The sequence below is a fragment of the Oncorhynchus mykiss genome, chromosome 21 (assembly GCF_013265735.2).
Source record: "Oncorhynchus mykiss isolate Arlee chromosome 21, USDA_OmykA_1.1, whole genome shotgun sequence".
Lineage (NCBI taxonomy): Eukaryota > Metazoa > Chordata > Actinopteri > Salmoniformes > Salmonidae > Oncorhynchus > Oncorhynchus mykiss.
This window is the reverse complement of record NC_048585.1, coordinates 26,037,728-26,064,539: the sequence shown is the minus strand read 5'-3', so window position 1 is coordinate 26,064,539 and position 26,812 is coordinate 26,037,728. Positions and strand designations below refer to the sequence as shown.

The 26,812-nt window shown below is 44.5% G+C and overlaps 3 protein-coding genes across 7 annotated transcripts in view; 2 read left to right on the top strand and 1 right to left on the bottom strand.

Annotated features, from left to right (window-relative positions):
- The window catches only part of il15ra (IL15 receptor alpha chain), a 57,413-nt gene extending 56,689 nt beyond the window's left edge, over positions 1–724 (bottom strand). The window contains exon 1 of one of the 3 annotated variants that reach the window (XM_021577320.2): positions 470–724. In XM_021577320.2, coding sequence (XP_021432995.2) covers positions 470–536 — 67 coding nt within the window. In that variant the 5' untranslated portion in view covers positions 537–724. 3 annotated transcript variants of the gene reach the window in all.
- A 1,411-nt stretch (positions 725–2,135) lies between these two features.
- On the top strand, positions 2,136–15,328 carry LOC110500134 (splicing factor 45). 2 transcript variants are annotated; one of them, XM_021577317.2, is made up of 13 exons: positions 2,136–2,290; positions 2,572–2,982; positions 3,130–3,246; positions 3,338–3,504; positions 3,726–3,844; positions 6,482–6,535; positions 6,688–6,826; positions 6,984–7,135; positions 7,638–7,700; positions 8,056–8,132; positions 8,238–8,336; positions 10,151–10,223; positions 14,921–15,328. In XM_021577317.2, the coding sequence occupies exons 2-13, from the start codon at positions 2,854–2,856 to the stop codon at positions 15,022–15,024; spliced, it is 1,293 nt and encodes a 430-aa protein (XP_021432992.2). In that variant the 5' UTR covers positions 2,136–2,290; positions 2,572–2,853; the 3' UTR covers positions 15,025–15,328. The 2 variants fall into 2 exon arrangements, with proteins under 2 accessions (XP_021432992.2, XP_036813346.1); XM_036957451.1 differs by lacking the exon at positions 2,572–2,982 and having other exon boundaries at positions 2,152–2,290.
- Positions 15,329–17,132: 1,804 nt separating this feature from the next.
- On the top strand, positions 17,133–26,251 carry pfkfb3 (6-phosphofructo-2-kinase/fructose-2,6-biphosphatase 3). 2 transcript variants are annotated; one of them, XM_021577315.2, is made up of 13 exons: positions 17,133–17,493; positions 19,881–20,009; positions 20,372–20,468; positions 20,597–20,738; positions 20,870–20,926; positions 21,104–21,228; positions 21,432–21,639; positions 21,754–21,900; positions 21,996–22,100; positions 22,276–22,468; positions 22,689–22,918; positions 23,180–23,202; positions 24,510–26,251. In XM_021577315.2, exons 1-13 carry the CDS (start codon positions 17,421–17,423, stop codon positions 24,514–24,516), a joined length of 1,536 nt encoding a protein of 511 aa, XP_021432990.1. In that variant the 5' UTR covers positions 17,133–17,420; the 3' UTR covers positions 24,517–26,251. The 2 variants fall into 2 exon arrangements, with proteins under 2 accessions (XP_021432990.1, XP_021432988.1); XM_021577313.2 differs by lacking the exon at positions 23,180–23,202 and having other exon boundaries at positions 17,134–17,493.
- The last annotated feature ends 561 nt before the right edge of the window (positions 26,252–26,812 follow it).

Sequence of the window (26,812 nt, the reverse complement as noted above, 5' to 3'; positions counted from 1 at the left end):
TGCTTATAGTATTGTTTTATTTGGTAAGTGTGGTATAAATCGCGTTTATAAACGCAACAGAATAAGTTGGTGTTATTTTGTAGCCGTAGCTAGTTGACTAGCTAGCAGCAAGCAAGGGATACGAACGTTGCCACTGAGCACGGCAAACGAACATAAACAACGAACTGATCGAACGAACGACTGGATTACTTATTTAGCTAGATATATAGTTTTGCTGCTAGCAAACCTACTTATATGAGGATAAATATCGAACTAGCAACCAAAATATGAAAAAGTATGCATTCGTTTATTTTTTTAAAATTATACGTAAAAAATATATATTATACCTGTAAATGTGTGATTTCTTTGGCAACTGTACTATAAGCGGGATAAACAACGCCGTTCTGTAAAATACATTGGGAAAATAATTCGCAAAGGGACGACGTTTATCCCTTACTATACATAATCGTAACAGACAAAATGTACTGACCTGGACTGACAGTATTGAGTCGACACACTTTGACGATAAGAAGGAGGGAAAGGAGACGCAGCCGCATGACCCTGGAGCCTGCTATTCCAATGTTTAAATAAAGGACTCACTTTCAAGTCTCTTTGATGATGAACTAAGTCACAGGAAAATAATATGCCACTCCGAACGTTTGATATGGTCTGTGTTAACGCCGCAAACCTTTCATCCACATTACATGTGTAGCTCCCACTTTGGCACTTTCACTTTCATTCTCAATCATTGACGGCTACTATTACAACCTGGACTCAGGGGTAGACGTGACATAGTAAACGTAAATCTGCAATATTAAAATGAGTATGATATTGTTGCGTTTCCTATGGTATGTATTGATTTGTGGATTTCCATCCATTTTGTATAGCTAGGTCGCTAACGTTATCAGTTAAATAAAGGTTAAATAAAAATTATAATAAATTAAAAACCTAGAGGTTAGGAGTTGGGGTTAGCTAACATGCTAAGTAATGCCGAAGTAGCTAAAAAGTATTGAGTAGTTGCAAAGCTGATAATTAGATAAAATGCCAAAGTTGTCCATGATGGGATTTGAACACCTACCCTTTGAATGCTAGACATGGCTTGTGTTCGTTTGAATTCCAATATACAATCATTAATTCCAATTGTAAGACTATGTCATAGATTGTTATAACTAATCAACGATAGACCACAGAAACATCGAAGGGACAGCAGTGGAGAAGGTGGAACGTTTTAAATTCAAGCCCCTAACCAGGAATGCCATTTTAAAAAATATGAATAAGAAATAAAAGGAACAAGTAATTAAAGAGCAGCAGTAAAATAACAATAGTGAGACTATATACAGACTATATATCAAGAGAAGATCCTCAAAATGGAACAGTTTAATGGGAATTTATTATTAACCTTTATTTAACTAGGCAAGTCAGTTAAGAACAAATTCTTATTTTCAATGGCAGCCCCTGCCCTTTTCAGGGGCAGAACGACATATTTGCTTGCACCTTGTCAGCTCGGGGATTTGAACTTGCAACCTTCTGGTTACTAGTCCAACGCTCTAACCACTAGGCGACCCTGCCAGCCCATGAATGTGGAAGCGATGTGAAGGTTAAGTGCTGTAATTGTGGGGGAGAACACAGTGCAGCATTTTGTGGATGCCAGGTACAGAGAGAGGCCAGAGAGGCTAGAGAGACTCAGAGATATCGGATTAGTCATAATGTATCGTACGCAGAGGCCGTAAAACAGATTGGTAGAACTACAGTGAGGACTGATGGAGCTTACCTGTAGTAAATGGACCTACTTTTGGGGCTGGTGCTTCTGATGGTCCTGGCATGGTTTCGAGGCCTGTTCAGAAATCTCATGCTCATTAATGTGCAAGGTGTGTTAAACAATAGGGTCCCGTCCTCCCAGGCCTGCATGATGTAGGATCAGATAGGGCAAAGTAGTGGAATAGTGGTGAGTGTAGGGATAGTTGGTATGGTCATTTTTCTTGCCATTTCCCTATCCTTTCCCATTTTGTGTTACAAAGTGTAATTAATTCACACTTCAGAACAGTAGGCAGAAACACAGGGCTAGAAAAGAGAAATGGATTAGTAGGAGGCTGTAACCGGCCTCACACTCCAGTATAGTAGGTGGCAGTGTATGCACCTTGCAGCTGGTTGCGGTCCGCTAATACAATTTTAAAGAAGAAGAAATTGACAATTTTTTATGACGTTTATTGTATCGATTTGGTAGTCCATGTAGCTATCTATATGTGCTGATAAAAAGGCACCTATTCACGCATTACAACGATTTATTTGGCTACTAGTTATATTTTATAAGGTGAGTATTTGAGTCTTATTTGGAAAGGGGGAAATATTGTTAGTGTGCCTCTGCGACAAAAGACCTATACAATTGTTGTAAATCGTTAGTAACGCGTTAGCTAGCGCTGGCTACGTCCTTACAAATGCAATGTATTTCGTTTTTTAAACCTACTGGACTGTCTTTGGTAATGGTCTGCTCGGTGTATTGTGTGATGTGCAGTCGTGTAGTTGCAATCCAAACGACAGCTCTAACTATCTATGTCAGTTATCTATTTTATTTGACACTGCTTTTATTTACAGGTCTATTTATCCTGCCACTGCCAGGACTATTTTTAAGGGAAACACTCTTTTCACGCCACTTCGATACAAAGTTATTTTCCTAGTCGGTTAGGAGAGCCTTTTCGCTAACCCTTTTCCTAACATTAAGCTCAGTGTCTGAACCGGCTACGTTAATTGTCCTGACATACGAAGTAAAGTATTATAATTTACTGCGTACGTTCACCTAACCTGCAACGAAAAAGTTACTTCGGTATCGAAGTGGGGTGACCATAGTGTTTCCCGTGTCTTTAAACTCTGAGAACCATGTCGCTTTACGACGACATGGGCGTCGGGAGTGCGACCAGTGACACCAAGACCGAGGGCTGGTCCAAGAATTTTAAGCTACTGCAGTCACAGCTGAAAGTAAAAAAAGCAGCTCTGACTCAGGCTAAGGTGGGTTCCAATTGCACCGCAGGTTGATGAAAGCTTGTTTCAGGAATGACTCAAAGCTATGCGTACCAAAAGCATCCCTAGCCATATCTATGAACCTTGTCTCCACATCCAAAGGTATGGATGATGTGTTGTGTGTGTTCCCCACAGAGTCAGCGGATGAAGCAGGGTACTGTCCTGGCTCCAGTCATCGACTTAAAGAGAGGAGGTTCCGCTGATGACAGACAGATAATAGACACACCCCCACACATTGCAGCAGGACTCAAGGTGAGGGCTGTGTGTGTTTCTGCGACACAAGTATTTGTCAGGGTGTCCCATGTGAAATGTGTGTGACTTATGTGATGTTTGTGTGTGTCAGGATACAGCACCCAGCGGGTTCTCCTCGGGGGACGCGCTAATCCCCCTGGCTGATGAGTATGACCCCATGTTCCCCAACGACTACGAGAAGGTGGTGAAGAGACACCGCGAGGAGAGGCAGAGGCAGAGAGAGCAGGAACGACTGAAGGAGATAGAGGAAAGAGAGAAGTACGACCTCTTACCTAACAGCACCAAAGCTACACTTCTAGAACATTCAACAGGATTCTGTTGTTATTGTTGACAGTTAGAATGTTATATCCCTCAGGAAACTAAGGATGATGTATTGTTTATAGAAGTTTTCACACTGTAGGAATATGACCTGACGATGACCACATCATTTCAGTCTATGTTCTTCCTTCGTTCTGACCTCATGTGTGCTTCCTGTCCAGAAAGAGGAAGGACCGACACGAGGGCAGCAGCGCTCCGAGCGGATTCTCCCGCTTCCCCGCGGCAGAGGGAGAGTCAGATGAGGAGGAGGAGGACTATGAAAAGGAGAAGAGAAAAAGGAGTGAGTAGACTACCTCTGGTTTCACTGGTGTCCAAATCAAATGTATTTATATAGCCCTTCTTACATCAGCTGATATATCAAAGTGCTGTACAGAAACCCAGCCTAAAACCCAAACAACAAACAATGCAGGTGTAGAAGCACGGTGGCTAGGAAAAACTCCCTAGAAAGGCCAAAACCTAGGAAGAAACCTAGAGCGGAACCAGGCAATGAGGGGTGGCCAGTCCTCTTCTGGCTGTGCCGGGTGGAGATTATAACAGAACATGGCCAAGATGTTCAAATGTTCATAAATGACCAGCATGGTCAAATAATAATAATCACAGTAGTTGTCGAGGGTGCAACAAGTAAGCAACTCAGGAGTAAATGTCAGTTGACTTTTCATAGTCGATCATTGAGAGTATCTCTACCGCTCCTGCTGTCTCTATAGAGTTGAAAACAGCAGGTCTGGGACAGGTAGCACGTCCGGTGAACAGGTCAGGTTTCCATAGCCGCAGCAGAACAGTTGAAACTGGAGCAGCAGCACTTCCAGGTGGACTGGGGACAGCAAGGAGTCATCATGCCAGGTAGTCCTGAGGCATGATCCTAGGGCTCAGGTCCTCCGAGAGAAAGAAAGAGACAATTAGAGAGAGCATACTTAAATTAACACAGGACACCGGATAAGACAGGAGAAATAGTCCAGATATAACAGACTAACCCTAGCCCCCCGACACATAAACTACTGAAGCATAAATACTGGAGGCTGAGACAGGAGGGGTCAGGAGACACTGTGGCCCCATCTAATGATACCCCTGGACAGGGCTCAAACAGGCAGGATATAACCCCACCTGCTTTGCCAAAGCATAGCCCCCACACCACTAGAGGGATATCTTCAACCACCAACTTACCATCCTGAGACAAGGCAGAGTGTAGCCCACAAAGATCTCCGCCACGGCACAACCCAAAGGGGGGCGCCAACCCAGACAGGAAGACCACGTCAGCGACTCAACCCACTCAAGTGACGCACCCCTCCTAGGGACGGCATGAAAGAGCACCAGTATGCCAGTGACTCAGCCCCTGTAATAGGGTTAGTGGCAGAGAATCCCAGTGGAGAGAGGGGAACCGGCCAGGCAGAGACAGCAAGGGCGGTTTGTTGCTCCAGAGCCTTTCCGTTCACCTTCAAACTCCTGGACCAGACTACACTCAATCATATGACCTACTGAAGCGATGAGTCTTCAGTAAAGACTTAATGGTTGAGACCGAGTCTGCGTCTCTCACATGGGTAGGCAGAACATTCCATAAAAATTGAGCTCTATAGGAGAAAGCCCTGCCTCCAGCTGTTTGCTTAGAAATTCTAGGGACAATTAGGGGGCCTGCGTCTTGAGACCGTAGCGTACGTGTAGGTATGTACGGCAGGACCAAATCATAAAGATAGGTAGGAGCAAGCCCATGCAATGCTTTGTAGGTTAGCAGTAAAACCTTGAAATCAGCCCTTGCCTTAACAGGAAGCCAGTGTAGGGAGGCTAGCACTGGAGTAATATGATCAAATATTTTGGTTCTAGTCAGGATTCTAGCAGCTGTATTTAGCACTAACTGAAGTTTATTTAGTGCTTTATCCGGGTAGCCAGAAAGTAGAGCATTGCAGTAGTCTAACCTAGAAGTAAGAAAAGCATGGATTCATTTTTCTGCATAATTTCTGGACAGAAAGTTTCTGATTTTTGCAATGTTACGTAGATGGGGAAAAAGCTGTCCTTGAAACAGCCTTGATATGCTTGTCAAAAGAGAGATCCGGGTCCAGAGTAACGCCAAGGTCCTTCAGTTTGATTTAAGACGACTGTACAACCATCAAGATTAATTATCAGATTCAACAGAATATCTCTGTTTCTTGGGACCTAGAACAAGCATCTCTGTTTTGTCCGGGTTTAAAAGTAGAACGTTTGCAGCCATCCACTTCCTTATGTCTGAAACACAGGATTCTAGCAAGGGCAATTTGGAGGCTTCACTATGTTTCATTGAAATGTACAGCTGTGTGTCATCTGCATAGCAGTGAAAGTTAACCTTGTGTTTTCGAGGTAAAATATATAGTGAAATCAAAAGTGGTCCTAAAACGGAACCTTGAGGAACACTGACATTTACAGTTGATTTGTCAGAGGACAAACCATTCACAGAGACAAATTGATATCTTTCCGACAGATAAGATCTGAACCAGACCAGAACTCGTCCGTGTAGACCGATTTGGGTTTCCAATCTCTCCAAAAGAATGTTGTGGTATCAAAAGCAGCACTAAGGTCTAGGAGCACGAAGACAGATGCAGAGCCTCGGTCTGACGCCATTAAAGGTCATTTACCACCTTCACAAGTGCAGTCTCAGTGCTATGATGGGGTCTAAAACCAGACTGAAGCATTTCATAGCTGCGCAACAGCTTTTTCAAAAATTTTAGAGAGGAATGGCGCAGGAAGCAGCTCTTTCAATAGTTTAGTTGGAATAGGGTCCTGTAGGCTCTCCACACTGAGCCTTTACAGCAGAGTTTTCATCACTATTATGTGCCATTATTTAGGCAGATGGACTTGTTCTTAACGTAAGGAGTTAGGATAATGTTGTGATTACGTCAGGATATGTGGTGACTAGACTGTCCCTTGATTCTTACCCATGTCTCTCTTTTAGGTATGGGTGGAGCAGCCATCGCCCCACCCTCATCGCTCGTGGATAGTAGAGACAGTGAGTCATGGCTCACAGAGGGATTGGTGTCTGTCTGTTTGGGATGTGGGGGAGTTTGTCCAGTAGCTAGCAGTGTTATTCAACATTAGGATGACCTTCAACATGCTTGATCAGGATGAGGTGAGTGTGTTAACTGTCTCTCTCCCCTCCAGGCTCGTCATACTCCTATGAGGATGAGATGCGACCCTCTCGTGGTTCTAAAGCAGCCATCCCTCCCCCCATGTACGAGGACTCCGACCGCCCCCACTCGCCACCTGGCGGTCCCACCAACTCGTTCCTGGCCAACATGGGGTGAGTCTGATACCCCCCCTACTGGGATAGAATGTCCTATTAGTTGTATGTCGTCTCACATACCCAACTCAAAACACAATGGCATCAACCTGTATAGTGCAGCCACTCAGTGTTCTGTTCGTTGGTGTTATCTGATGTTGTGTCCCTGTCTCCCCAGAGGGACCGTGGCCCATAAGATCATGCAGAAGTATGGCTTCCGGGAGGGCCAGGGACTGGGCAAACACGAGCAGGGTCTCAGCACGGCCCTGTCTGTAGAGAAGACCAGCAAGAGGGGTGGCAAGATCATCATAGGAGACGCCACTGAGAAGAGTAACGCCATACTTCATATCTCACTTTCTGCCGTCTCACTGCCCTGTCTCGTTCTCTCACTCATTTCCCTGTCTCTTTGTCACTCATTCCTGTCTCTCTCAGCTCTCCTGTCTTTCTCTCAGATATCTTTCTTATCATATATATATACACGCCATCTACCCCCCCCATTAACACTAATACTCATGATCTTTCTGCTAGATAAGATAGATATGAGCTTATTGTCATTGGCTCCTCCAGTTACATTAGCCTGTCCAGATGTTTTTATTTGTATCATGTACTACATAGGCCCAGAATGAATGGTCTTGGTTTCTAGTTCCAAGTCTGTCTATTGTAACGTTATTTGGAGCTGTGTGTTTGGTCATCCTCAGTCAAGATTCCGTTTTTAATTGGTATTTTTCATTCATTGATGATTTTAATCTTCAACATTTGTGAACTTAGTTGTGTGTGTTCTTTTTTTCCCCGTTTTGTTTGTGTTCGCGTGTGTATGTGTTCCTCTCTAAAGCACCAGGATCCAGTAACCAGACGGCAGCAGCTGAGCCTTTAGGCTGGGGCTCGGCTTCAATAGGTTTGGCACTGTTACATCACTTCCTCCCTACCTTGACACATCACATCCGGTTTCACCCCGTGTGTCTTATACAGTTTGCTCATCTCAATGTGTGTCAAGTTTCATTATGGAACTAGTAGCCACATTTATTTTGGGCCTACATTATGATGGTTGATAACCTAGAAAATATGTGCTAATTGAGTTTAAGGTTAGTGCCTGTAACCCTCTCATCATCTGATTGATAAACTAGCTTTGTTAAAACATCAGTTGTGGTTCACATTCTGGTCCAATCTACAGTCTGAGTCTCTTCCTGTTTACCAATATATTTAGTTATTTGACCTATTGTTGACATGTTCTGCTCTCTTTCTCCCATCAGTGGACCCCTCCAAGAAGTCAGAGGCCAACCCCCTCACAGAGATCCTCAAATGCCCTACCAAAGTTGTGCTGCTACGGGTGGGTGCTATGTGTGTCTTTGTCTGTGCATGAATATTTACTGTAAATTATTGTGTGTTTGTTTATGTGCATAGGTCCAATAAAGTGTGTGTGTGTGTGTTTTAGAACATGGTGGGCAGAGGAGAGGTGGATGAAGATTTGGAAGGGGAGACCAAAGAAGAGTGTGAGAAATATGGCAAGGTCATCAAGTGTGTCATCTTTGAGGTGAGAGGAATAAGTCTGTTTGTGTAGGTATGGTTAACCTCTCTGGGATATTCGGGACAGTAGCGTCCCACCCCGCTAACAGCCAGTGAAAGTGCAGGGCGCCAAATTCAAAATAACAAAAATCACATAATTAAAATTCCTCAAGCATACAAGTATTTTACACCATTTTAAAGATAAAATTCCTGTTAATCCAGCCACAGTGTCTGATTTCAAAAAGGCTTTACAGTGAAAGCACCACAAACTATTATGTTAGGTCACCACCAAGTCACAGAAAAACACAGCCATTTTTCCAGCCAAAGAGAGGAGTCACAAAAAGCAGAAATATAGATAAAATTAATAACTAACCTTTGATGATCTTCATCATATGACACTCATAGGACTTCATGTTACACAATATATGTATGTTTTGTTCAAGAAAGTGCATATTTATATCCAAAAATCTAATTTTACATTGGCGTGTTATGTTCAGTAGTTCCAAAACATGCAGTGATTTTCGTTGGTCAATTCACAGAAATACTCATAATAAACATTGATAAAAGATACAACTATTATGCATGGAACTTTAGATAAACTTCTCCTTAATGCAACCGCTGTGTCAGATTTTAAAAAAACTTTACGGAAAAAGCACACCATGCAATAATCTGAGTATGGCGCTCAGAGACCAAAACAGCCAAAGAGATATCCGCCATGTTGTGTAGTCAACATTAGTCAGAAATAGCATTATAAATATTCACTTACCTTTGATGATCTTCATCAGAATGCACGGGAATCCCAGGAATCCCAGTTCCACAATAAATGTTTGATTTGTTCGATAAAGTTCATCATTTATGTCCAAATACCTTCCTTTGTTAGGGCGTTTGGTAAACAAATCCAAGCGTGCGTGCAAGTCCAGCCGAAAGGTCGGACGAAAATTCCAAAAAGTTATATTACAGGTTGTAGAAACATGTCAAACTAAGTATAGAATCAATCTTTAGGATGTTTTTAACATAAATCTTCAGTAATGTTCCAACCGGAGAATTCCTTTGTCTGTAGAAAAGCAATGGAGCGCGAGGTAACTCTCACACGTCAATAGCTCGTGCCTCTCTGCTAGACCTCTGACTCATTCCCCTCTCATTCGGCCCCACTTCACAGTAGAAGCATCAAACAAGGTTCTAAAGACTGTTGACATCATCTAGTGGAAGCCTTAGGAAGTGCAACATGACCAATATCCCACTATCTTCAATAGGGAATGAGTTGAAAAACGACCAACCTCAAAATCCAACCAGGAAGTGGGAAATCTTTCTCAGGTTTTCGCCTGCCATATGAGTTCTGTTATACTCACAGACATCATTCAAACAGTTTTAGAAATTTCAGAGTGTTTTCTATCCACATATACTAAACATATGCTAGCTTTTATGGCTGAGTAGCAGGCAGTTTACTCTGGAAACCTTATTCATCCAAGCTACTCAATACTGCCTCCCAGTCACCAAGCAGTTAAGTGCTTAGTCATATTGTGTTGACTAATTAAGCAATAAGGCCTGAGAGGGTGTGGTATATTGCCAATGTACCACAGCTAAGGGCTGTTCTTATGCACGACGCAACGCGGAGAGCCTAGACACAGCCCTTACCCGTGGTATATTGGCCATATATCACAAACCCCCGAGGTGCCTTATTGCTATTATAAACTAGTTACTAACTTAGTTAGAGCAGTAAAAATAAATATTTTGTCGTACCCGTGGTATACGGCTGTCTGATATACCACGGTTGTCAGCCAAACAGCATTTGGGGCTCGAACCACCCAGTTTATAATATGTATTAAACTGTGTTCTTCTCAGATTGCCCAGGTGACAGATGATGAAGCAGTGAGGATATTTCTGGAGTTTGAAAGAGTCGAGTCTGCCATCAAAGGTCAGTAGAACACGTTAGGTTGTACTATGTGCTTGTGCATGTCCTTGAGGTTTCTGTAAGATGTGTGTGTGCTTGTTTGTCTGTATAACTTATGTGTGTGTCTAACGAAGGTTGCGTATGTAACCACGGTTATGTGAGCTATATGGATCACTCCAATATATTGGTATCACTCCGCGGCGGAGGGATACATCCGAGGTGAGGATTTACACATTTACTCCCAAAGAGCTGGTCTGTTGTTCTCACTGACCGTGTCCGCTTCTCATAGGCAGCCAGTGCCCGCACAGGGCACAGCATGCCGGAGGGAGGCCCAGACTCCCTTGGCACTGCCGGGGGGTCATAAGCAGAACCTTCAGGAGGAATGAAGGGTTGGCATGGAGAGATATACTCCTCCCACCGGGGTCCATCCGGTAGCACTCAGAACTTACCGCAAGAGCATGGAGCTCACCCACCCTCTTCATGGAAGTAATCACTACCAAGAAAGCCACCTTCGTAGAGAGGTGTTTCAGAGAGGCAGACTCCAACGGTTCGGCTTTGCCAAAGCTGCCACATCCAGATCCCGTCTCACCGTTGAGCAGGTCCTAGCTGGACGCAGGTGACAAGCCCCCTTCATAAACCTGGAGAACAAGGGATATCACCCCACCGGCCTGTCCATCCACCCCACATGGCAGGCAGATGTAGTGGCCAAATACCCTCTCAGAGTAGAGGCTGCCAAGCCCTCATCCAAGCGAGACTGCAGGTATTGGAGGATATACTGCACCCTGCATGAATCGGGCACACCCTCAATACCAGTGCACCAAGAACAGAACAACCGCCAGCGCAACTGGTATGCCGCAGTTGTAGCCGGTGCCCTTGTGCTCTGCATGGTGTTCATTACGCCCTCCTGTAGTCCTAACATGGACCATTGGTGCCATTCAGCAGCCAAGCCCAGAGACTGAGGCAGTGCGGTCTCGGACGACACAGAATTCCCCCGGCAGGTCGGGTCTCAGGGGCAGTTGCCAAGATGTCCCAGACAACAGGGACAGGAGAAGGCTGAACCAGGGTCGTCTGGGCCAGTATGAGGCCACCAGCAGCAGACGATGCTCCCCCATCCTGGTCCTGTCCAGCACAGCCTGGATCAGGGGAAAAGGGGGGAATGCATAAAGCTCCAGCCCTGGCCAATCGTGAGCCAGAGTATCCAAGCCCAGAGGCCCTGGTGGATCTGACATGGGGCACCACAGGGGGCAATGTGCATTGCCCAGGGAGGCGAACAGGTCCACCTGCGCCCTCTCAAACTTGTCCCACAGGTGCTGCACAACCTGGGGATATAGGCTCCAGTTCCAAGGTGGCAGGCACTCCCTCGAGAGCATATCCGCTGCCACATTCAGGAAGCCAGGTATGTGTGCTGCGCATAGACGCTAGACATCCCTGAGCCCAGAGAAGGAGCTCACGTGCCATAAGATGGAGGCGGTGGGACCTCAGTCCACCCTGATGGTTGATGTAAGCCACCACTGTGGTGTTGTCCGTTCTCACCAGGACATGTCTTCCCTTCAGATGCGGAAGGAAAGACCGCAGAGCCAGCAGTACAGCTCAGAACTCTAGTGTATTGATGTGCCTGCCGCTCTAAGGGAGTAGCCAACAGTCGTTGACTGACCTGCCCTTGGTCACCCCCCCGTCCCCAGGCGATCTGGGAGGCATCTGTGCTGACCAGGTCTCGGCGGCACATCCTCAGCACCCCCCTCCCCCACCTCCTGAGAGAAAGGAGTGACAGCACCACCTCAACAGTGCCCTGAATCACTGTGCGGTCACCTGCAGCTGGTGGTGGCACTTCGGGTGCAGCCGATGGGAGTTGAACCACCATTGAAGAGGCCGGAGATGGAGCAGGCCCAGGGGAATTAGCAACAAGGCCGCCGTCAGCAAACCCAACGGGCGTTGGCAGGGTAAGACGGATCCCGTCCACCCTTGCCAAAAGTGGTCAAGGCAAGATCAGATCGCCTGAACCCTTCTGGTGGCAGGCGTGCTCTCATAAGAACTGAGTCCAGTTTGGCCACCATCTGGGTGGGCATCAGACTACTCTTCTTGTCGTTTACAGTAATGTCCAGCCTGCCGATGTAGGTCAGGAGCATGTCTCTGTCTGACAGGACCTGGATCCTGGTCGTGGTACAAATCAGCCAATCGTCCAGGTAATTGAGGATCAACAATCCTCGGGACGTGAGAGGTGCCAGGACAGTGCCCATGCACTTTGTGAAAGTGCGGGGTGCCTAAGAGAGGCCGAAGGGAAGAACCATAAATTCGTAAGCCGTCCCTTTGAAAGCAAATCAGAGGTACTGCAAATGAGCTGGGTAAACAGGAACATGGAAGTTCGCATCCCTCAGGTCCAGCGTCACAAACCACTGGTCCCTGGACACGGCCTGTAACACGCAGGCTGGGGACAGCATGTGGAACCTCAGTGCCTTCAAGTACACATTAAGCTTGGCGTAAAAGCAACACAGCTGAACACACCATCCCCACTGTCAAACATGGTGGTGGCAGCATCATGGTTTGGGCCTGCTTTTCTTCAGCAGGGACAGGGAAGATGGTTAAAATTGATGGGAAGATGGATGGAGCCAAATACAGGACCATTCTGGAAGAAAACCTGATGGAGTCTGCAAAAGACCTGAGACTGGGACGGAGATTTGTCTTCCAACAAGACAATGATCCAAAACATAAAGCAAAATCTACAATGGAATGGTTCAAAAATAAACATATCCAGGTGTTAGAATGGCCAAGTCAAAGTCCAGACCTGAATCCAATCGAGAATCTGTGGAAAGAACTGAAAACTGCTGTTCACAAATGCTCTCCATCCAACCTCACTGAGCTCGAGCTGTTTTGCAAGGAGGAATGGGAAAAAATTTCAGTCTCTCGATGTGCAAAACTGATAGAGACATACCCCAAGCGACTTACAGCTGTAATCGCAGCAAAAGGTGGCGCTACAAAGTATTAACTTAAGGGGGCTGAATAATTTTGCACGCCCAATTTTTCAGTTTTTGATTTGTTAAAAAAGTTTGAAATATCCAATAAATGTCGTTCCACTTCATGATTGTGTCCCACTTGTTGTTGATTCTTTACAAAAAAATACAGTTTTATATCTTTATGTTTGAAGCCTGAAATGTGGCAAAAGGTCGCAAAGTTCAAGGGGGCCGAATACTTTCGCAAGGCACTGTATGTATATATATATATATATATATATATATATATATATATATATATATATATATATATATATATATATATATATATATACTTTCGCAAGGCACTGTGTATATATATATATATACACACACACACACACACACACAACAGGTGTGTGTGTATATATATAAGGTGTGTGTGTGTATACAGTGGGGCAAATAAGTATTTAGTCAGCCACCAAGTGTGCAAGTTCTCCCACTTAAAAAGATGAGAGAGGCCTATAATTTTCATCATAGGTACACTTCAACTATGACAGACAAAATGAGAAAAAAAATCTCCAGAAAATTGTCTGTCATAGTTGAAGTGTACCTATGATGAAAATTACAGGCCTCTCTCATCTTTTTAAGTGGGAGAACTTGCACAATTGGTGGCTGACTAAATACTTTTTTGCCCCACTGTATAGTGTGTGTGTGTGTGTGTGAGTGTGTGTGTGTAACTGGTTGGTGTGTGTATCACTGTTACGTCTGTAATAAGGCTAATGCAGGGGCCAGTTTAAATGGGTTGTCCCAGATCAGAAAGCAGGTGAGACTGTCCCCCCAGGTGTTACATCACAGCTGTCCCGGTAACCCCCTGTCCATCCACGCACGCCGTTACATCACATCCTCCAAGGGAACAGAAACACGGCCTACATAATATATACACCCTAGACAGGGCCGGACTCACACACACCCTGTTCATTTCTGTAGAGGATAGATAATGATACTAATACCTGACTGGACACACACATTGTTACTATTGTTTTCCAGGTGTTTTGACTTTATTTATACAGTAAGGAATTCAAAGGGGGAGACAGGCAAGTGGTATAGAAACCATGGGAAGGGTGGGCACTGGGCTTGAACCCCGGTGTCCGGTGAAGAGACGTGACTTATGCCGGGTGGTGTTACCAATACACCACGTCTCTGCACATGTATCCATATTTTGTCCACACATGTGCCTGTTTTACTGGGACTGTCCCTGCATTGGTGTTAGGATGAATAGATACTTGTCATCACTGCTCAAACCCACACGCCCCCATGAGGTTATGTGCCTAATGTTGATAAGGAACTCTCACACATCTCACTACTGTAGACTGGGTGTGTGTTTGAACTCTGCCTCCAGGACTGTTTGTTGTTTATCTGGGAAGGAGAAACTCCTGGTAACTTTGGTTATGTCCCGGCTGTGTTTTCCAGTGTTTGAATACCAGGAAATACCAAAGCCTCTGATAGCCACGTTTTAGTTTTTCATGCTTTGATAAACATGAATTACTGTCCATGATGAAAACACTGTAGACTATCAAAGAGGAGCACCATCCCATAGACCGTGTTAGGATGACCGTATGTTTGTTCACTGTCCAAACTAACAAAATGACCCAATTCCTCACTAGTCTTCACTCAAGGATACATCGGCAGTGATATTACAGACCTGTCTGGCCTAAGCTGACAGAAAAGTCAAGTCAGTAGTGTTAATAAATAATGTTTGCACAGTAATAATGTTTGTTTCCTGTCTTCTAGCTGTGGTGGATCTGAACGGGAGGTTCTTTGGTGGTCGGGTGGTAAAAGCCTGCTTCTATAACCAGGATAAGTTCCGAGTGTTGGACCTGGGAGAGCAGATGTGAGACACACACACGGTCCAGCCCACCTGAACCATTACGACCCGCCTTATCCATACCCACAGGGACAGAAGAAATGCTCTGACACACGCGCATTGGTAATCACCAGTAGCTCTTTCTGTCTCTGATTAGCCCAAACATTTATACTCTCAACAGCAGCACAGTGTGTCTGTATTTAGTAGAGTTTCGCGTGTAGTTTCTGTTTTGCCAGCAGAAAATTCCTGTATGTGAGGTAATGAACTTGGTCTCTGTGTCCTGATATGAACCTGTACAATTGAAACCTGGAAATAAATGTTCCTTTTGTTTAAAATCTTTGGTTTTAATCTCTCACTCTTCTAGGGCAGATCGTAGTCTAGGAAGCCCAGTTTTTTTTTTCTCTGACATAAGAGGCTCTCAGAGGACCAGACCCTCAGCTTTCCATCTTTACATAGCCCGGCACGGTGAGGGGGTACTGGGGCAGTTATGAAAGAAACACAGCCCTCCCCCCTCTAGCCTCATTCAGATCTTATGTAAAACAGACAGGGGGCATAGGAGAGTTAGAGGACTGTCATAATGACAAATCTCTGTGGAGGATTTAATCAGAACAAATTAATTCCGATATGGTAGTACACAGAAGTGAGCTAATTCATAGAAAGGGAATTAAATTGACGTGGACTCTCTCTACTCTCAGATTTTATGACTAACCTCAAATTAAGGTTAGATACATAGAAACTAGTGGAGGATGCTGAGGGAGAACGGCTCATAATGGCTGGTACCGAGTGAATGGAATGGCATCAAGCACACGGAAACCATGTATTTGATATCATTCCGCTCCAGCCATTACCACAAACCCGTTCTCTCCAATTAAGGTGCCACCAACCTCCTGTGATAGAAATGCAAATATGTTTGGGTAAAGCAAAGTTGAGATTAAGTGTGTGTGTGGGGGGGGGGGTTTATTAGGGTAAGGTTTTCAGGTCACGCATGCAGAGGGTGGAAGGAGAGCATGCTTGGCTCATGCAGGGGGAGTGAGATAGTGAATGGGTGGAGGAGTGACAGTGCTCTTTGCCTAACCTAAGTACCACTGGTGGAGTTGAGCCGGGTCTAGAAGGTCAGAGCGCATGTGTATTAGGGAAGGGGGGGACACAGTGTGTTCGGTGGGGAGGGGAGCCTCTCCCCTGGCACCCAGACTGGGTCACAGTCTTGTCAAGGGGAGGTATTCCCTAGAATCCCTAGTGTGGGTGATTGGGGTCTGTGTCAGACTCTGACCTGGCCTGGTTCAGGAGAGAAACAGAGGGATGACGAAGTAGGCTAGGCTATGAAGAGTTGTGTGTGTGTGTGGAGAGGTTGACGGGCCCACATACGAACACATGCACTCTTGTATCTCCCCCACTCTGAAAGATACACCTTGCACATGGAACCAGAAGAATTTAGACATAATCAGATCCAAATGGCGCAATACCATTATTCTCTCTATTCACTGGACAAATCCTTTCACTGTTATCTTAAGCTTATTGATGGCATAAACTTAAATGGTCCACCATGACTGCAGGCTGTAGCCATCCTCAGGGCAAGTATACGTGCCACTATGGCAGTCACATAGCCTATAATCACTGTTACCCAGAAGTAAAATTCTTGCCGAAGTTTGTCACTTCCTGTTTTATGCAGACTCTGTCCAAAAGAGATTAAAGAGCCTATTGAGAGTGGAGCCTGTTATTTTGAAACCCAGCACTTCTCTACTTTGTATTTTCCTTCACCATATCCTATGTTGCTGAACTGAAAAACATTTCACTTGATAATTTAAGGTGATATAGTTGTTGCCAAATTGTTAGAATGATTTGCATAAAATAAATACTAATCTGCACCAGAAAGTGTCCGTATAGGACATTGGCATGACACTACATAATATTTGGAGACCGCAAAGTGCAAATGCAGTAAAAACCTCTCTTTGGGTCATATTTGTTCCTCTGTCTGAATGTTTACTGGGATGCAATTCTGCACGTACACCGCCGGGATACTTCCATTTGCCATAATAGTGGATTACCGTCATCAGCCACAAGGGAGCGCAGCATCACCATCCCCGAGAGCGCGGTGGATGTCATCGATGTCAAGTTGTTTCCTGCTGGGACAGGTTAAATAAAGGAACTGGGACACAGCAGGGTAGATTAATACACCGGCAAAGGCTGAACAGCATTAGAATAGAACACAGCAGCTCTTAACGAGTGCTTAGCGCGCCAATATATTTGATTACAGACTACTTGTCTGGTAGAGAGAACGACTGCCGATCCAAAACATTTTGAATTGTATCCTACTGTTTTTATTTAATCCGTGCTGATCTGAAAGCACGTAAAGGTGGTATTTTGTGGGGACCGATATTAGTGGGAAACCTAGGTTTCTTTCGTGTTTTATTTCACAACCCTCTAGGAATGCTTACTCAGAACAGGATACAAAAGATCTGGATTCCTTCAAAGGATGACAAACCAGCAGTCCCCCGGCGATGTAAGTAGTAGCCTAACCCGCGGCTGTTATCAGCACCCATCTGATTCATTCAGGTTTCATTTAGAAAACGTCCATAGGATAAATGTATTACATGCAATTATCTTTGATAATTATGCTATTGATTTATTCACAATAATCAGATAAATAATAATCTCATTGAGCCTATAATAATATATACAATGTAGCAGCTGGTTGGAATATTAGGCTACATTAGCGGTCCAGGATGGGGAGACCCCAGACAGGTCACCAGAAATCAGGGAACGTTGTTGAAAAATGTAGTGTATTGAGCTTTAAGTTCGAGGGTGCACAGAATGTGTGAAAGAAAAATAAGTAATGTGATTGCATGTTTTGATGCTTTACTCGCATGGCTTTATTTTCAATTGGCGTGGCATACAGTAGGTAGCCTACTTTTTGAAACCATTCAACAGAATAATTGTAATAATTTTAAAACCGCTTAAGTTTACAAAATAACCTACCGACTTGAAAAAAAGAACACTGTGTGTAATTACAATAATTATGCTAAAAGCATATGCCCTATTAGCCTACCCTATCCAAACTGGCCATTGGCACGCAGCCAGGTCAGGATTCACAAGTAGCTGTAGAGGGTAATGGTTGATAGTGCTCACTATAGCAACAAAGCCCCTATCCGGTCCCTAGTTTCCACGAGTTACCACAGCCACAAAATAAAAATACTTGTTGATCTTAATTTAAGGTTAGGGCTAGGCATAAGGTTAGCAGTGTGGTTAGTTATGTTCAAAATTACATTTTAATAAGAGCAATTGAAGAAATAGGCGGCCTGTATGACTTTGTGGCTGTGGTCCCGGGGGCTCCACGCTCTGCTCTTGACAGCCAGGAACCGTTGTGTGGGTGGGAGAGACGGGGGGGATTTTACATGCAGACGCATCGGGATTGGACGAACTATCGTGCGTGTCCGCATGGGGCGACCTGGATCATGGCTGAGAAATTGCAGAAATAGGCGGGGTTTATGACTTTGTGGCTGTGGTAACAAGTGACGACAGTTTGTAAAGAACCGACTGATCAATATCAACGGCCTGAATGAATAGCCACTGCTTAAATCAATGACGTCAGTTTGTTTGTCCTGTTGTGTGTCATACAGAGGGGAATGAGTTTATGCCGCGTTCATAATAACAGTGAACTCCCAACTCAAATCTCCTACTTCGGAAAAGAACTAGGTCAGACTTGGAAAATCGTTTTGAAGGTCATCCAACTCGGAATGCAAATCGGAAACTGGAACGTGCCTGGGTCGCTCCTCTTTTCATTTCGCTGCAGCTAGCGACTGGAACCAGCTGTAACAAACACTCAAACTGGACAGTTTTATCTCAATCTCTTCATTCAGAGACTCAATCATGGACACTACCTTCTTGCCTTTGTGTTGTTGTCTGTGCCCAATAATGTTTGTACCATGTTGTGTGTTGCTGCCATGCTATGTTGTTGTCTTTTGTCTCATTATGTAGTGTTGTCTCTTGTCGTGATGTGTGTTTTGTCTTCTATTTCTGTTTAATTTATTTTTATATTTAACCCCCGTCCCTTTGCCATTTGGTAGGCCATCATTGTAAATAAGAATGTATTCTTAACTGACTTGCCTAGTTAAATAAAGTTTTTATTTATTTTAAATACAAATTATTTATAGAACTCCAACTTTCTGACCTTTAGATCACTGACATTATGACCTAGTTTTTCCCCCAAGTTCCTAGTCGTCTTGAAAGCACCAATAGCTGGTGATGTCTGTATCACATGGAGATTCAGGCAATGAAAACTAATACCCACAAACATTTTCATCCCTTAAAGACCGACTTGCATTGACTAATGCAGTGGTTCTGACATTGGAACCATCTCTCTAGTAGGAGGTTTATCAGCCGATTGTTTAGTCAGGTTGGGGGGGGGGGGGGAGACAGCTTCAGCAGTGTCTGCAGGTAAACGCACCATATTGACCACTGGGGAAGGGTCTAGCTGGGGGAAGCACAGCAGACAAGACTGGTGAGAGGGAATTACTATTAGTGTCTATCCATGACCATGACCATCACTGTGCTGCAAGGACCAGCCACACAGACATAGCCTCAGTCTCCCAAAGTCTATAAGAGTATGTACAGCTCTCTGACACTGAATGAGAGAGGGAGTGAGATAGATGGAGAATGATAGAGGGAGGGAAAGGAGGGAGTGATGACCTAATAGCTTTCTAGCTGTTTTTCCATCGAGGAGGTACTGTGTCCTGGAAAGTGGATTAGAGCTGGTAGGAGCGTGTGAATGAGAGGCATTCGTCACTGAATGAAGATGCAGTATTATTGTGTGTAAATTAAGAGTACACAATTAATCAGATTGATTGTGTGTATGGCCATTGAACAATATTTTAATCTCTCTGTCTCTAGCGACGGGGGCCCCACACCTGGCCAACCCCCCCACAGTGATTGTGATGGTGGGTCTGCCAGCCAGGGGGAAGACCTACATGTCCAAGAAACTCACCCGATACCTCAATTGGATCGGCATGCCCACCAAAGGTACACAGCAAACACGCACAGTACACACACTCAGCACATGACGAGACACATCAACAGGTGTAGCTAACAGATTAGTAACTTTTGTTATTGGTCATAGTAATGTGCCTCACACTGCCCTAAAATTACCTTTATTTTAGAAATGTTTATTTGATCTTATTGTTGTATTTGTTCACTAAGAGGAACGTTGGGGTTAAAAGGGCGGAGGTTGGATTATTGTTCTTGAATCGGCATTCCTGCCATCTCATCTAGTCTAGTTCCTTTCCTCTGTTTTAGTTTTCAGATTTACCACAAACTGGGCTTGGGCTCACTTTCTCCCTTCAGAACATTCCATTTACCATTGTTAGTTTGTTCTTTGCCTCCAGTCTTCAATGTGGGAGAGTATCGCAGAGAAGCAGTCAAGAACTACAGCTCGTATGACTTCTTCAAGGCTGACAACGAGAGTGCCGTGAAGATCAGACAGTGAGTCCACCCCTGCTCCCCATCCTACTCTGTGTTTCACCATGACAAATTCTGAGCATCATGTGATGGCACTGATCATCAGTGTACTTGAAACAAGGCTAACAGAGATGATTTATTTTCTTGCTTAGACAATGTGCCTTAGCAGCTCTGAGGGACGTTGAGTCTTACCTGACAGAGGAGGGAGGCCAGGTTGCAGTCTTTGATGCCACCAACACTACTCGTGAGAGACGAGACATGATCCTGGACTTTGGCAGTGAGAACGGCTTCAAGGTCAGTGGTGTTTCTATGGTTATGAGCGGCTTGATGCATTCTCAAACAGATACGCGATCGAATGACTCATCATGTCTTTCAATGTGAAGATGATAAAAGGACTCTAAATGACTTTAAATGTATGTGTGCAGATCTTCTTCATTGAGTCGGTGTGTGATGATCCCAGCGTCATCGCCACAAATATCATGGTGAGTCAGAAATCTGAACAGAACATCTGAAGAAACATGTTATTGGTTGGCTCATGTTCCTGCAAGGTTCCTCTAATGTTGCAGCCTGATGTTAGCTACTGACGTTGTAATATCTATAATGTAATTTTAATGAGTGTCTTACGCTGTCACCTGACCTTTTACTTCCTCCCATTACAGGAAGTGAAGGTGTCCTGCCCAGACTATCAGGACTGCAACAAGACAGACGCCATGGAGGACTTCCATAAGAGGATAGAGTGTTACAGGGTTCACTACGAACCCCTGGACCCAGACCAGTACGACAGGTAGCCCCTAAACCTTATATAGCTTATTCACTGTTTATACCTGTTGACCCTAGCTACTGTTTACTGTGTGATCTGAGAGTGGCTTAAACCTGATTTAGAATCAGTTTGGCATTTTTAAATAATAATAAATAAGATTATATGGAACTCTGAGAAATTTTGTAAATTCAGGCCCTAGACTTAACTTGTTCTAACCCCCTACGTAGGAGCCTGTCCTTCATCAAGGTGATAGATGTAGGCAGAAGGTTCCTGGTGAACCGGATCCAGGACCACGTCCAGAGTAAGATTGTCTACTACCTGATGAACATCCACGTCCAGCCCAGAGTCATCTACCTGTGTCGCCATGGAGAGAGCATGCACAACCTGCAGGGACGCCTGGGGGGAGACTCAGGGCTGTCGCCAAGGGGGAGAAAGGTACGAGAGTAGAAACACACTCGTATACACACACACACACGCACACTAAGTTGACACATGAATACACACACACACTTTCTGGTCACCTACTCTTTCCCCTTTCTCTATGTGTAGTTTTCTGGGGCGTTGTCAATGTTTGTTAAAGAGCAGAACTTGACGGATCTGAAGGTGTGGACCAATCAGATGTGTTGCAGCATCCAGACTGCTGAGAGCCTGGGAGTGCCCTACGAACAGTGGAAGGCCCTTAACGAGATAGACGCTGTGAGTCACACACACTAGAAGAGACTACTCACTGGACTGTGTGTGTGGTGCTTCATTTAAACAGCTCTAATGTGAGGTGTGTGTTGTGTGCACAGGGGGTGTGTGAGGAGATGACGTACGATGAGGTGAAGGAGAAGTACCCTGAGGAGTTTGCTCTGAGAGACCAGGACAAGTATTACTACCGCTACCCCACAGGAGAGGTTAGCACAGTACAATATACTACTAGAATCAACCTGCTACTGCCAACTACTATACAGTTAGTTACACATGGACATAGTTCTTGTGTTTAAAATGCTGCGAATCGATGTGTCTGTGAAAATATCGAGTTAACCCTTCTCTCTTCTTTCTCTCTGTCTGATCCCTCCCTCCCTCCAGTCCTATCAGGACCTGGTCCAGCGGGTGGAGCCAGTGATCATGGAGCTGGAGAGACAGGAGAACGTTCTGGTTATCTGTCACCAGGCTGTGATGCGCTGTCTCCTGGCTTACTTCCTGGATAAGAGTGCAGAAGAGATGCCCTACCTGAAGTGTCCCCTCCACACGGTGCTGAAGCTCACCCCCATTGCCTACGGTGAGAACTTGTGTACACTTCTCACATTACCGAGCCAAGCCAATGTGACCAGAAAATATCAGAGACAGAATAGTACAGTTCAGATTGGCTCTATAGTGTGAATTGGGCATTAGGGTCAATTGTATGTTCTCTAGCTTGTCCAGGGCAGGAGAAATAAGGTGAGGTCTAAATATCTGTTCTGACTGTGGTGTGTGTGTGTGTTTTTTTACTCTGTGTGCAGGCTGCAAGGTAGAGTCCATCTCTCTCAACGTGGAAGCGGTGAACACCCACAGAGAGAGACCAGAGGAGATGAAGAAGAATTCTGGGACTCTGATCAGGAGGAACAGTGTGACCCCCCTGACCAGCCCCGAGCCCAACATCAAGAAACCCCGCATCGACGGCCTGGACGAACCCCTCCAGGAGATGCCCATGTCCCTCTGCACTCCTTCCCACCTCGCCTTGGCCGGACAGGTGAGTGTCTCTCTCGCTCTCTCTCTCTCTCTCTCTCTCTCTCTCTCTCTCTCTCTCGCTTTCTCTCTCTCTCTCTCTCGCTTTCTCTCTCTCTCTCTCGCGTTCTCTCTCACTTTTGACTCCTCAAATCTACTGAAGGACATCTCTTATCCCTTTCTTTCCTGCTCTAAGCAATTTTCCATTCTACACTGTTGTCTCTTTGCTCTCTTATCATTCACTCTTCTTTTCTTTCTTTTCTTCCTTCTCTTCTTCACCGTGCAGCACTGGCTGGGCAAAGTCTGCCTGTAAGTACCTGTCTCTCTCCTACAGGAATACATGTGCCAAGTGCCTCCCTCCTTCCTGCTCACTATGACCTCACGTCCTGTGTACCATTTCAGACTCACATTTTTTTCTAACTGATTTCAGAGCATTGCACGAGCTTTGTTGTCTGCATGTTACTACGGCAACCCCTACACACTGTTCTGTCACTCATGTCTTTAGAACGTCTATATTTTAAATGTATTTTCTGTTCTGTTTAAAGACCTCCGCCCATCTGCACCATCCTTCACTGTCTGAAACTCGTCTCTCTTTTAGTGTTTCAAAGGTAAATTGCGAAAGCAGCTAGATTTAGCTCCCAGCTTATTCTGTAGTAGTAGTGTTGTTGTGTCTCAGACTCTGCAGGCACATATTGAAAGGTGATAATTATTCAGGGTGTGGTAAGATCCGGTCAACTTAAGTCACAGTCAGAAGGGGCACTTATACACTGAGTTTGAAAAACATTAAGAACACCTTCCTAATATTGAGTTGCACCCACTTTTGCCTTCAGAACAGCATCAATTAGTCGGGGCGTGGACTCTACAAGGTGACGAAAGCGTTCCCCAGGGATGCTGGCCCATGTTGACTCGGTGCTTCCCACAGTTGTGTCAAGTTGACTGGATGTCCTTTGGGTGGAGGACCATTCTTGATACACATGGGAAACTGTTGAGTGTGAAAAACCCAGCAGTGTTCAATCTTGTGTCTTGCCCATTCACCCTCTAAATGGTACACACACATGTCTCAATTGTCTCAAGGCTTAAAAACCCTTCTTTATCCTGTTTCCTCCCCTTCATCTACACTGACTGAAGTGGATTTAACAGGTGACATCAATAAGGGATTATAGCTTTCACCTGGATTCACCTGGTCAGTCTATGTCACTGAAAGAGCAGGTGTTAGTGGTTTGTCCACTCAGTGTACAGTAACACCCATAGACAAGTAAAGACACACACTCTTACACACCTATTGTAGCTCTATAGTTAGTTGTTGAGGTGTACTTACACGTGGGATAGGGAGATATGATAATCGTTTTTTGAGCCCACACATGGTTTACATTTACCATGGAATATGAATGAGTAGCTCATCGAGGCTTCAGACGACATGGATGAGCAGAACCAAAGCCTCTGTCATGTTACGTCATCTCATGCTAAGCCTGGTGTCACTTAGCCTATAGGACAGGGTCTTTCCCTCACTTTATGTTTTATGTGACTTGTCTCACAGACGACTCTTAGTTTGTTTGTTATATTGTGATGGTTTCCCCAAGTCTTCTGAACCATTTCAGGCCTTTTGTTTCCCTCAGAACATGAAGAGAATGTCCAACGATCGCCATGAGATCCTGCAGCTCTGCCAATGAGATCGCACTGCCTCGTTACCTGATCCAAGACCCCAGGAAGTGAAAGCCGGCAAAGAAAGTTCAACAATGTCACCATTATGGACATTGTTGTGTGTGTATGTGTCCCCCCCCCCCCCCCCCCCCCCCCCCCCCCCCATCTTCCTCTTTCTGGAGATCACAGGGCACTTCTTTTCTCACACAGGCGTGTTAGTGCGTGTCTGGTCTGTGTTATCTGCCAGTGCTTGTAGTTCAAACACTTTGCCTCTGGGAAAGAGAGAGATAACACTGTACATTAGAGGTCTTCACAGGTCCACCCAAAATTCTAAGTTTTCCATCCGGTCTGATGTCCTCCATCCGGGTCAATGTAACTATAGCCGACAGACCTGACTGGACCCGGCCATGGCTCTGCATAGCCTATAGCATATTTATTTACCAGTAAAACATAATGTATGCTACTATACAATACTGTACAACATGTCTCAATCACTCTGCTTTCTCTGGTTCCTCCGAAGTGAATCTGTAGTGACAGCTCACCCTGGAATTATGGTTTAATTAGTGTAATAGCTCTGTGATTCTAAGGAACTATTATATCTGGTTTGAGTGACTACTTGGCACTCGGCAACGCATCCTTCAGAGAGCTGGAACCAGGCCAAATATTTGAAATCTCCCTTTCTTGACAACCTCCTGAGATCTGAGTGATGAGTCATGTATCCATGGTTATATCACTTTTTTAAAAACGGATGGAATCGTTTAGTTTACGATGTAAACATTTTCCTATAGGAATGCCTCTGAAATAATGACTACCCAAATTGTGTTTGTCACTTTTGTTGATGTTGAGCACTTGTTCACTTTTTTTGTTATGATTTTATTTCTAAAGATTTGAGTATCATACTGTTACTGAACAACCGGTGTACTCATGCTATGACATGAATGATTATTTTGCACAGCAAAGTTGCTATTCCTATTGAGTGGTGTGAATGACTGTGTCCATAGACACAATTGTCTCTTTCTGTCTTTCTCTCCGAAAGGAGATTTGGACCTAGAGTGCCTAGTGCTTGTCCTGCAAGCCCAATGCTGCTTCTGCACCCATATAGCTGGCCATAGAAATTCAGACATATGCTACCTTCCGAGTACATGCAGTGTAACGTGTTTCACTTTTCTTTGTTAAGCCAGCTACTAACATGTGTGAGCATTTATATCTTTGTTATAAAAATACGTTCTGTAAATAGACATGTACATATATCAGACTTGAAGGAATGCTCAGCGTTTGGAATGTTCAAGTCTAGAACTGAGTGGAAAGGTATTTTGTAGATGCTCTTTTTTTTTTACCTCTCTCTGATTGGCTGATTCATACTTAATTGTAAGTCGTGTACTACTCTGCCCTACAAAGGTAAAACGCAGTAACTACGCCAACAGTGAAACTGAGAAAAATGGCTTTGAAGTTGTTTTGCTAGCCAGCCAAATATGTTCTGCATATCATATTGGCAGTACTACTTTTGTTCATTTGTTTGCTTCTGATACTTGAATTTTGTTTTTTTGTAAGACATTTTTTTCTCAAGCTATTTATTTCTATGTAGATTTAGATAATGGTTTGGAGCGGATGGCACCTGAGTACTGTGTATGACTTGTGTATGGCAAGCAAAGCGTCTGAGAGAACATGTGTAAATTCTGCATTTGCTGGGCCAATAAATCTCCAGGAAAATAAGCCATCTTGTGGATGTCATATCTTCATTATTTATGTTTTTGGGGCACACTATCTGAAAGGCAAACACCCTAACAAATGTGTTTCCCTTTGGAGAAGTATGCTAGAACCTTTAAAGCAACTCAATTGTCACCAAAACACTTGATTCTAAAAGGTACTATAGGACAATATAGAAGTGTTTTGAGAGTGCTGAGGCCTGTCGAAACACTACTTGATAGGCAAACACCCTATCAATGTGTTTCACTTTGGAGAGGGAGACCAGAAACTTCAACACAACTGGAAGCTGGAGTTTGTTGTACCATGCCACATTCAAACACATCTGTTTAAATAGTGTCACGCCAGAGCCAGATCAACACTAGCTGTCAACACCTATACTGACCTATAGGTAACTGCCAAAATAAAGGAAACACCAGCATAAAGTGTCTTAATAAGGCGTTGGGCCACCACGAGCCAGAACAGCTTTAATGTGCCTGGGCAAAGATACTACATAGATACTCCTATTCTAACCATGGTAGCCAAAATAACGGGCAACTGGGCATTTTTATACATCACCCTAAGCATGATGGGA

What these genes read in the sequence shown, in the direction of transcription:
- LOC110500134 (XM_021577317.2), top strand. Translation starts at nt 2,854, where the DNA reads ATGTCGCTTTACGACGACATGGGCGTCGGGAGTGCGACCAGTGACACC. An exon ending in ACATTGCAGCAGGACTCAAG is followed by an intron (nt 3,247 to 3,337) that starts GTGAGGGCTGTG and finishes TGTGTGTGTCAG; the next exon opens with GATACAGCACCCAGCGGGTT. An exon ending in GAGATAGAGGAAAGAGAGAA is followed by an intron (nt 3,505 to 3,725) that starts GTACGACCTCTT and finishes CTTCCTGTCCAG; the next exon opens with AAAGAGGAAGGACCGACACG.
- pfkfb3 (XM_021577313.2), top strand. Translation starts at nt 17,421, where the DNA reads ATGCTTACTCAGAACAGGATACAAAAGATCTGGATTCCTTCAAAGGAT. An exon ending in CCCTTAACGAGATAGACGCT is followed by an intron (nt 21,901 to 21,995) that starts GTGAGTCACACA and finishes TTGTGTGCACAG; the next exon opens with GGGGTGTGTGAGGAGATGAC. An exon ending in ACCTCGCCTTGGCCGGACAG is followed by an intron (nt 22,919 to 24,509) that starts GTGAGTGTCTCT and finishes TGTTTCCCTCAG; the next exon opens with AACATGAAGAGAATGTCCAA.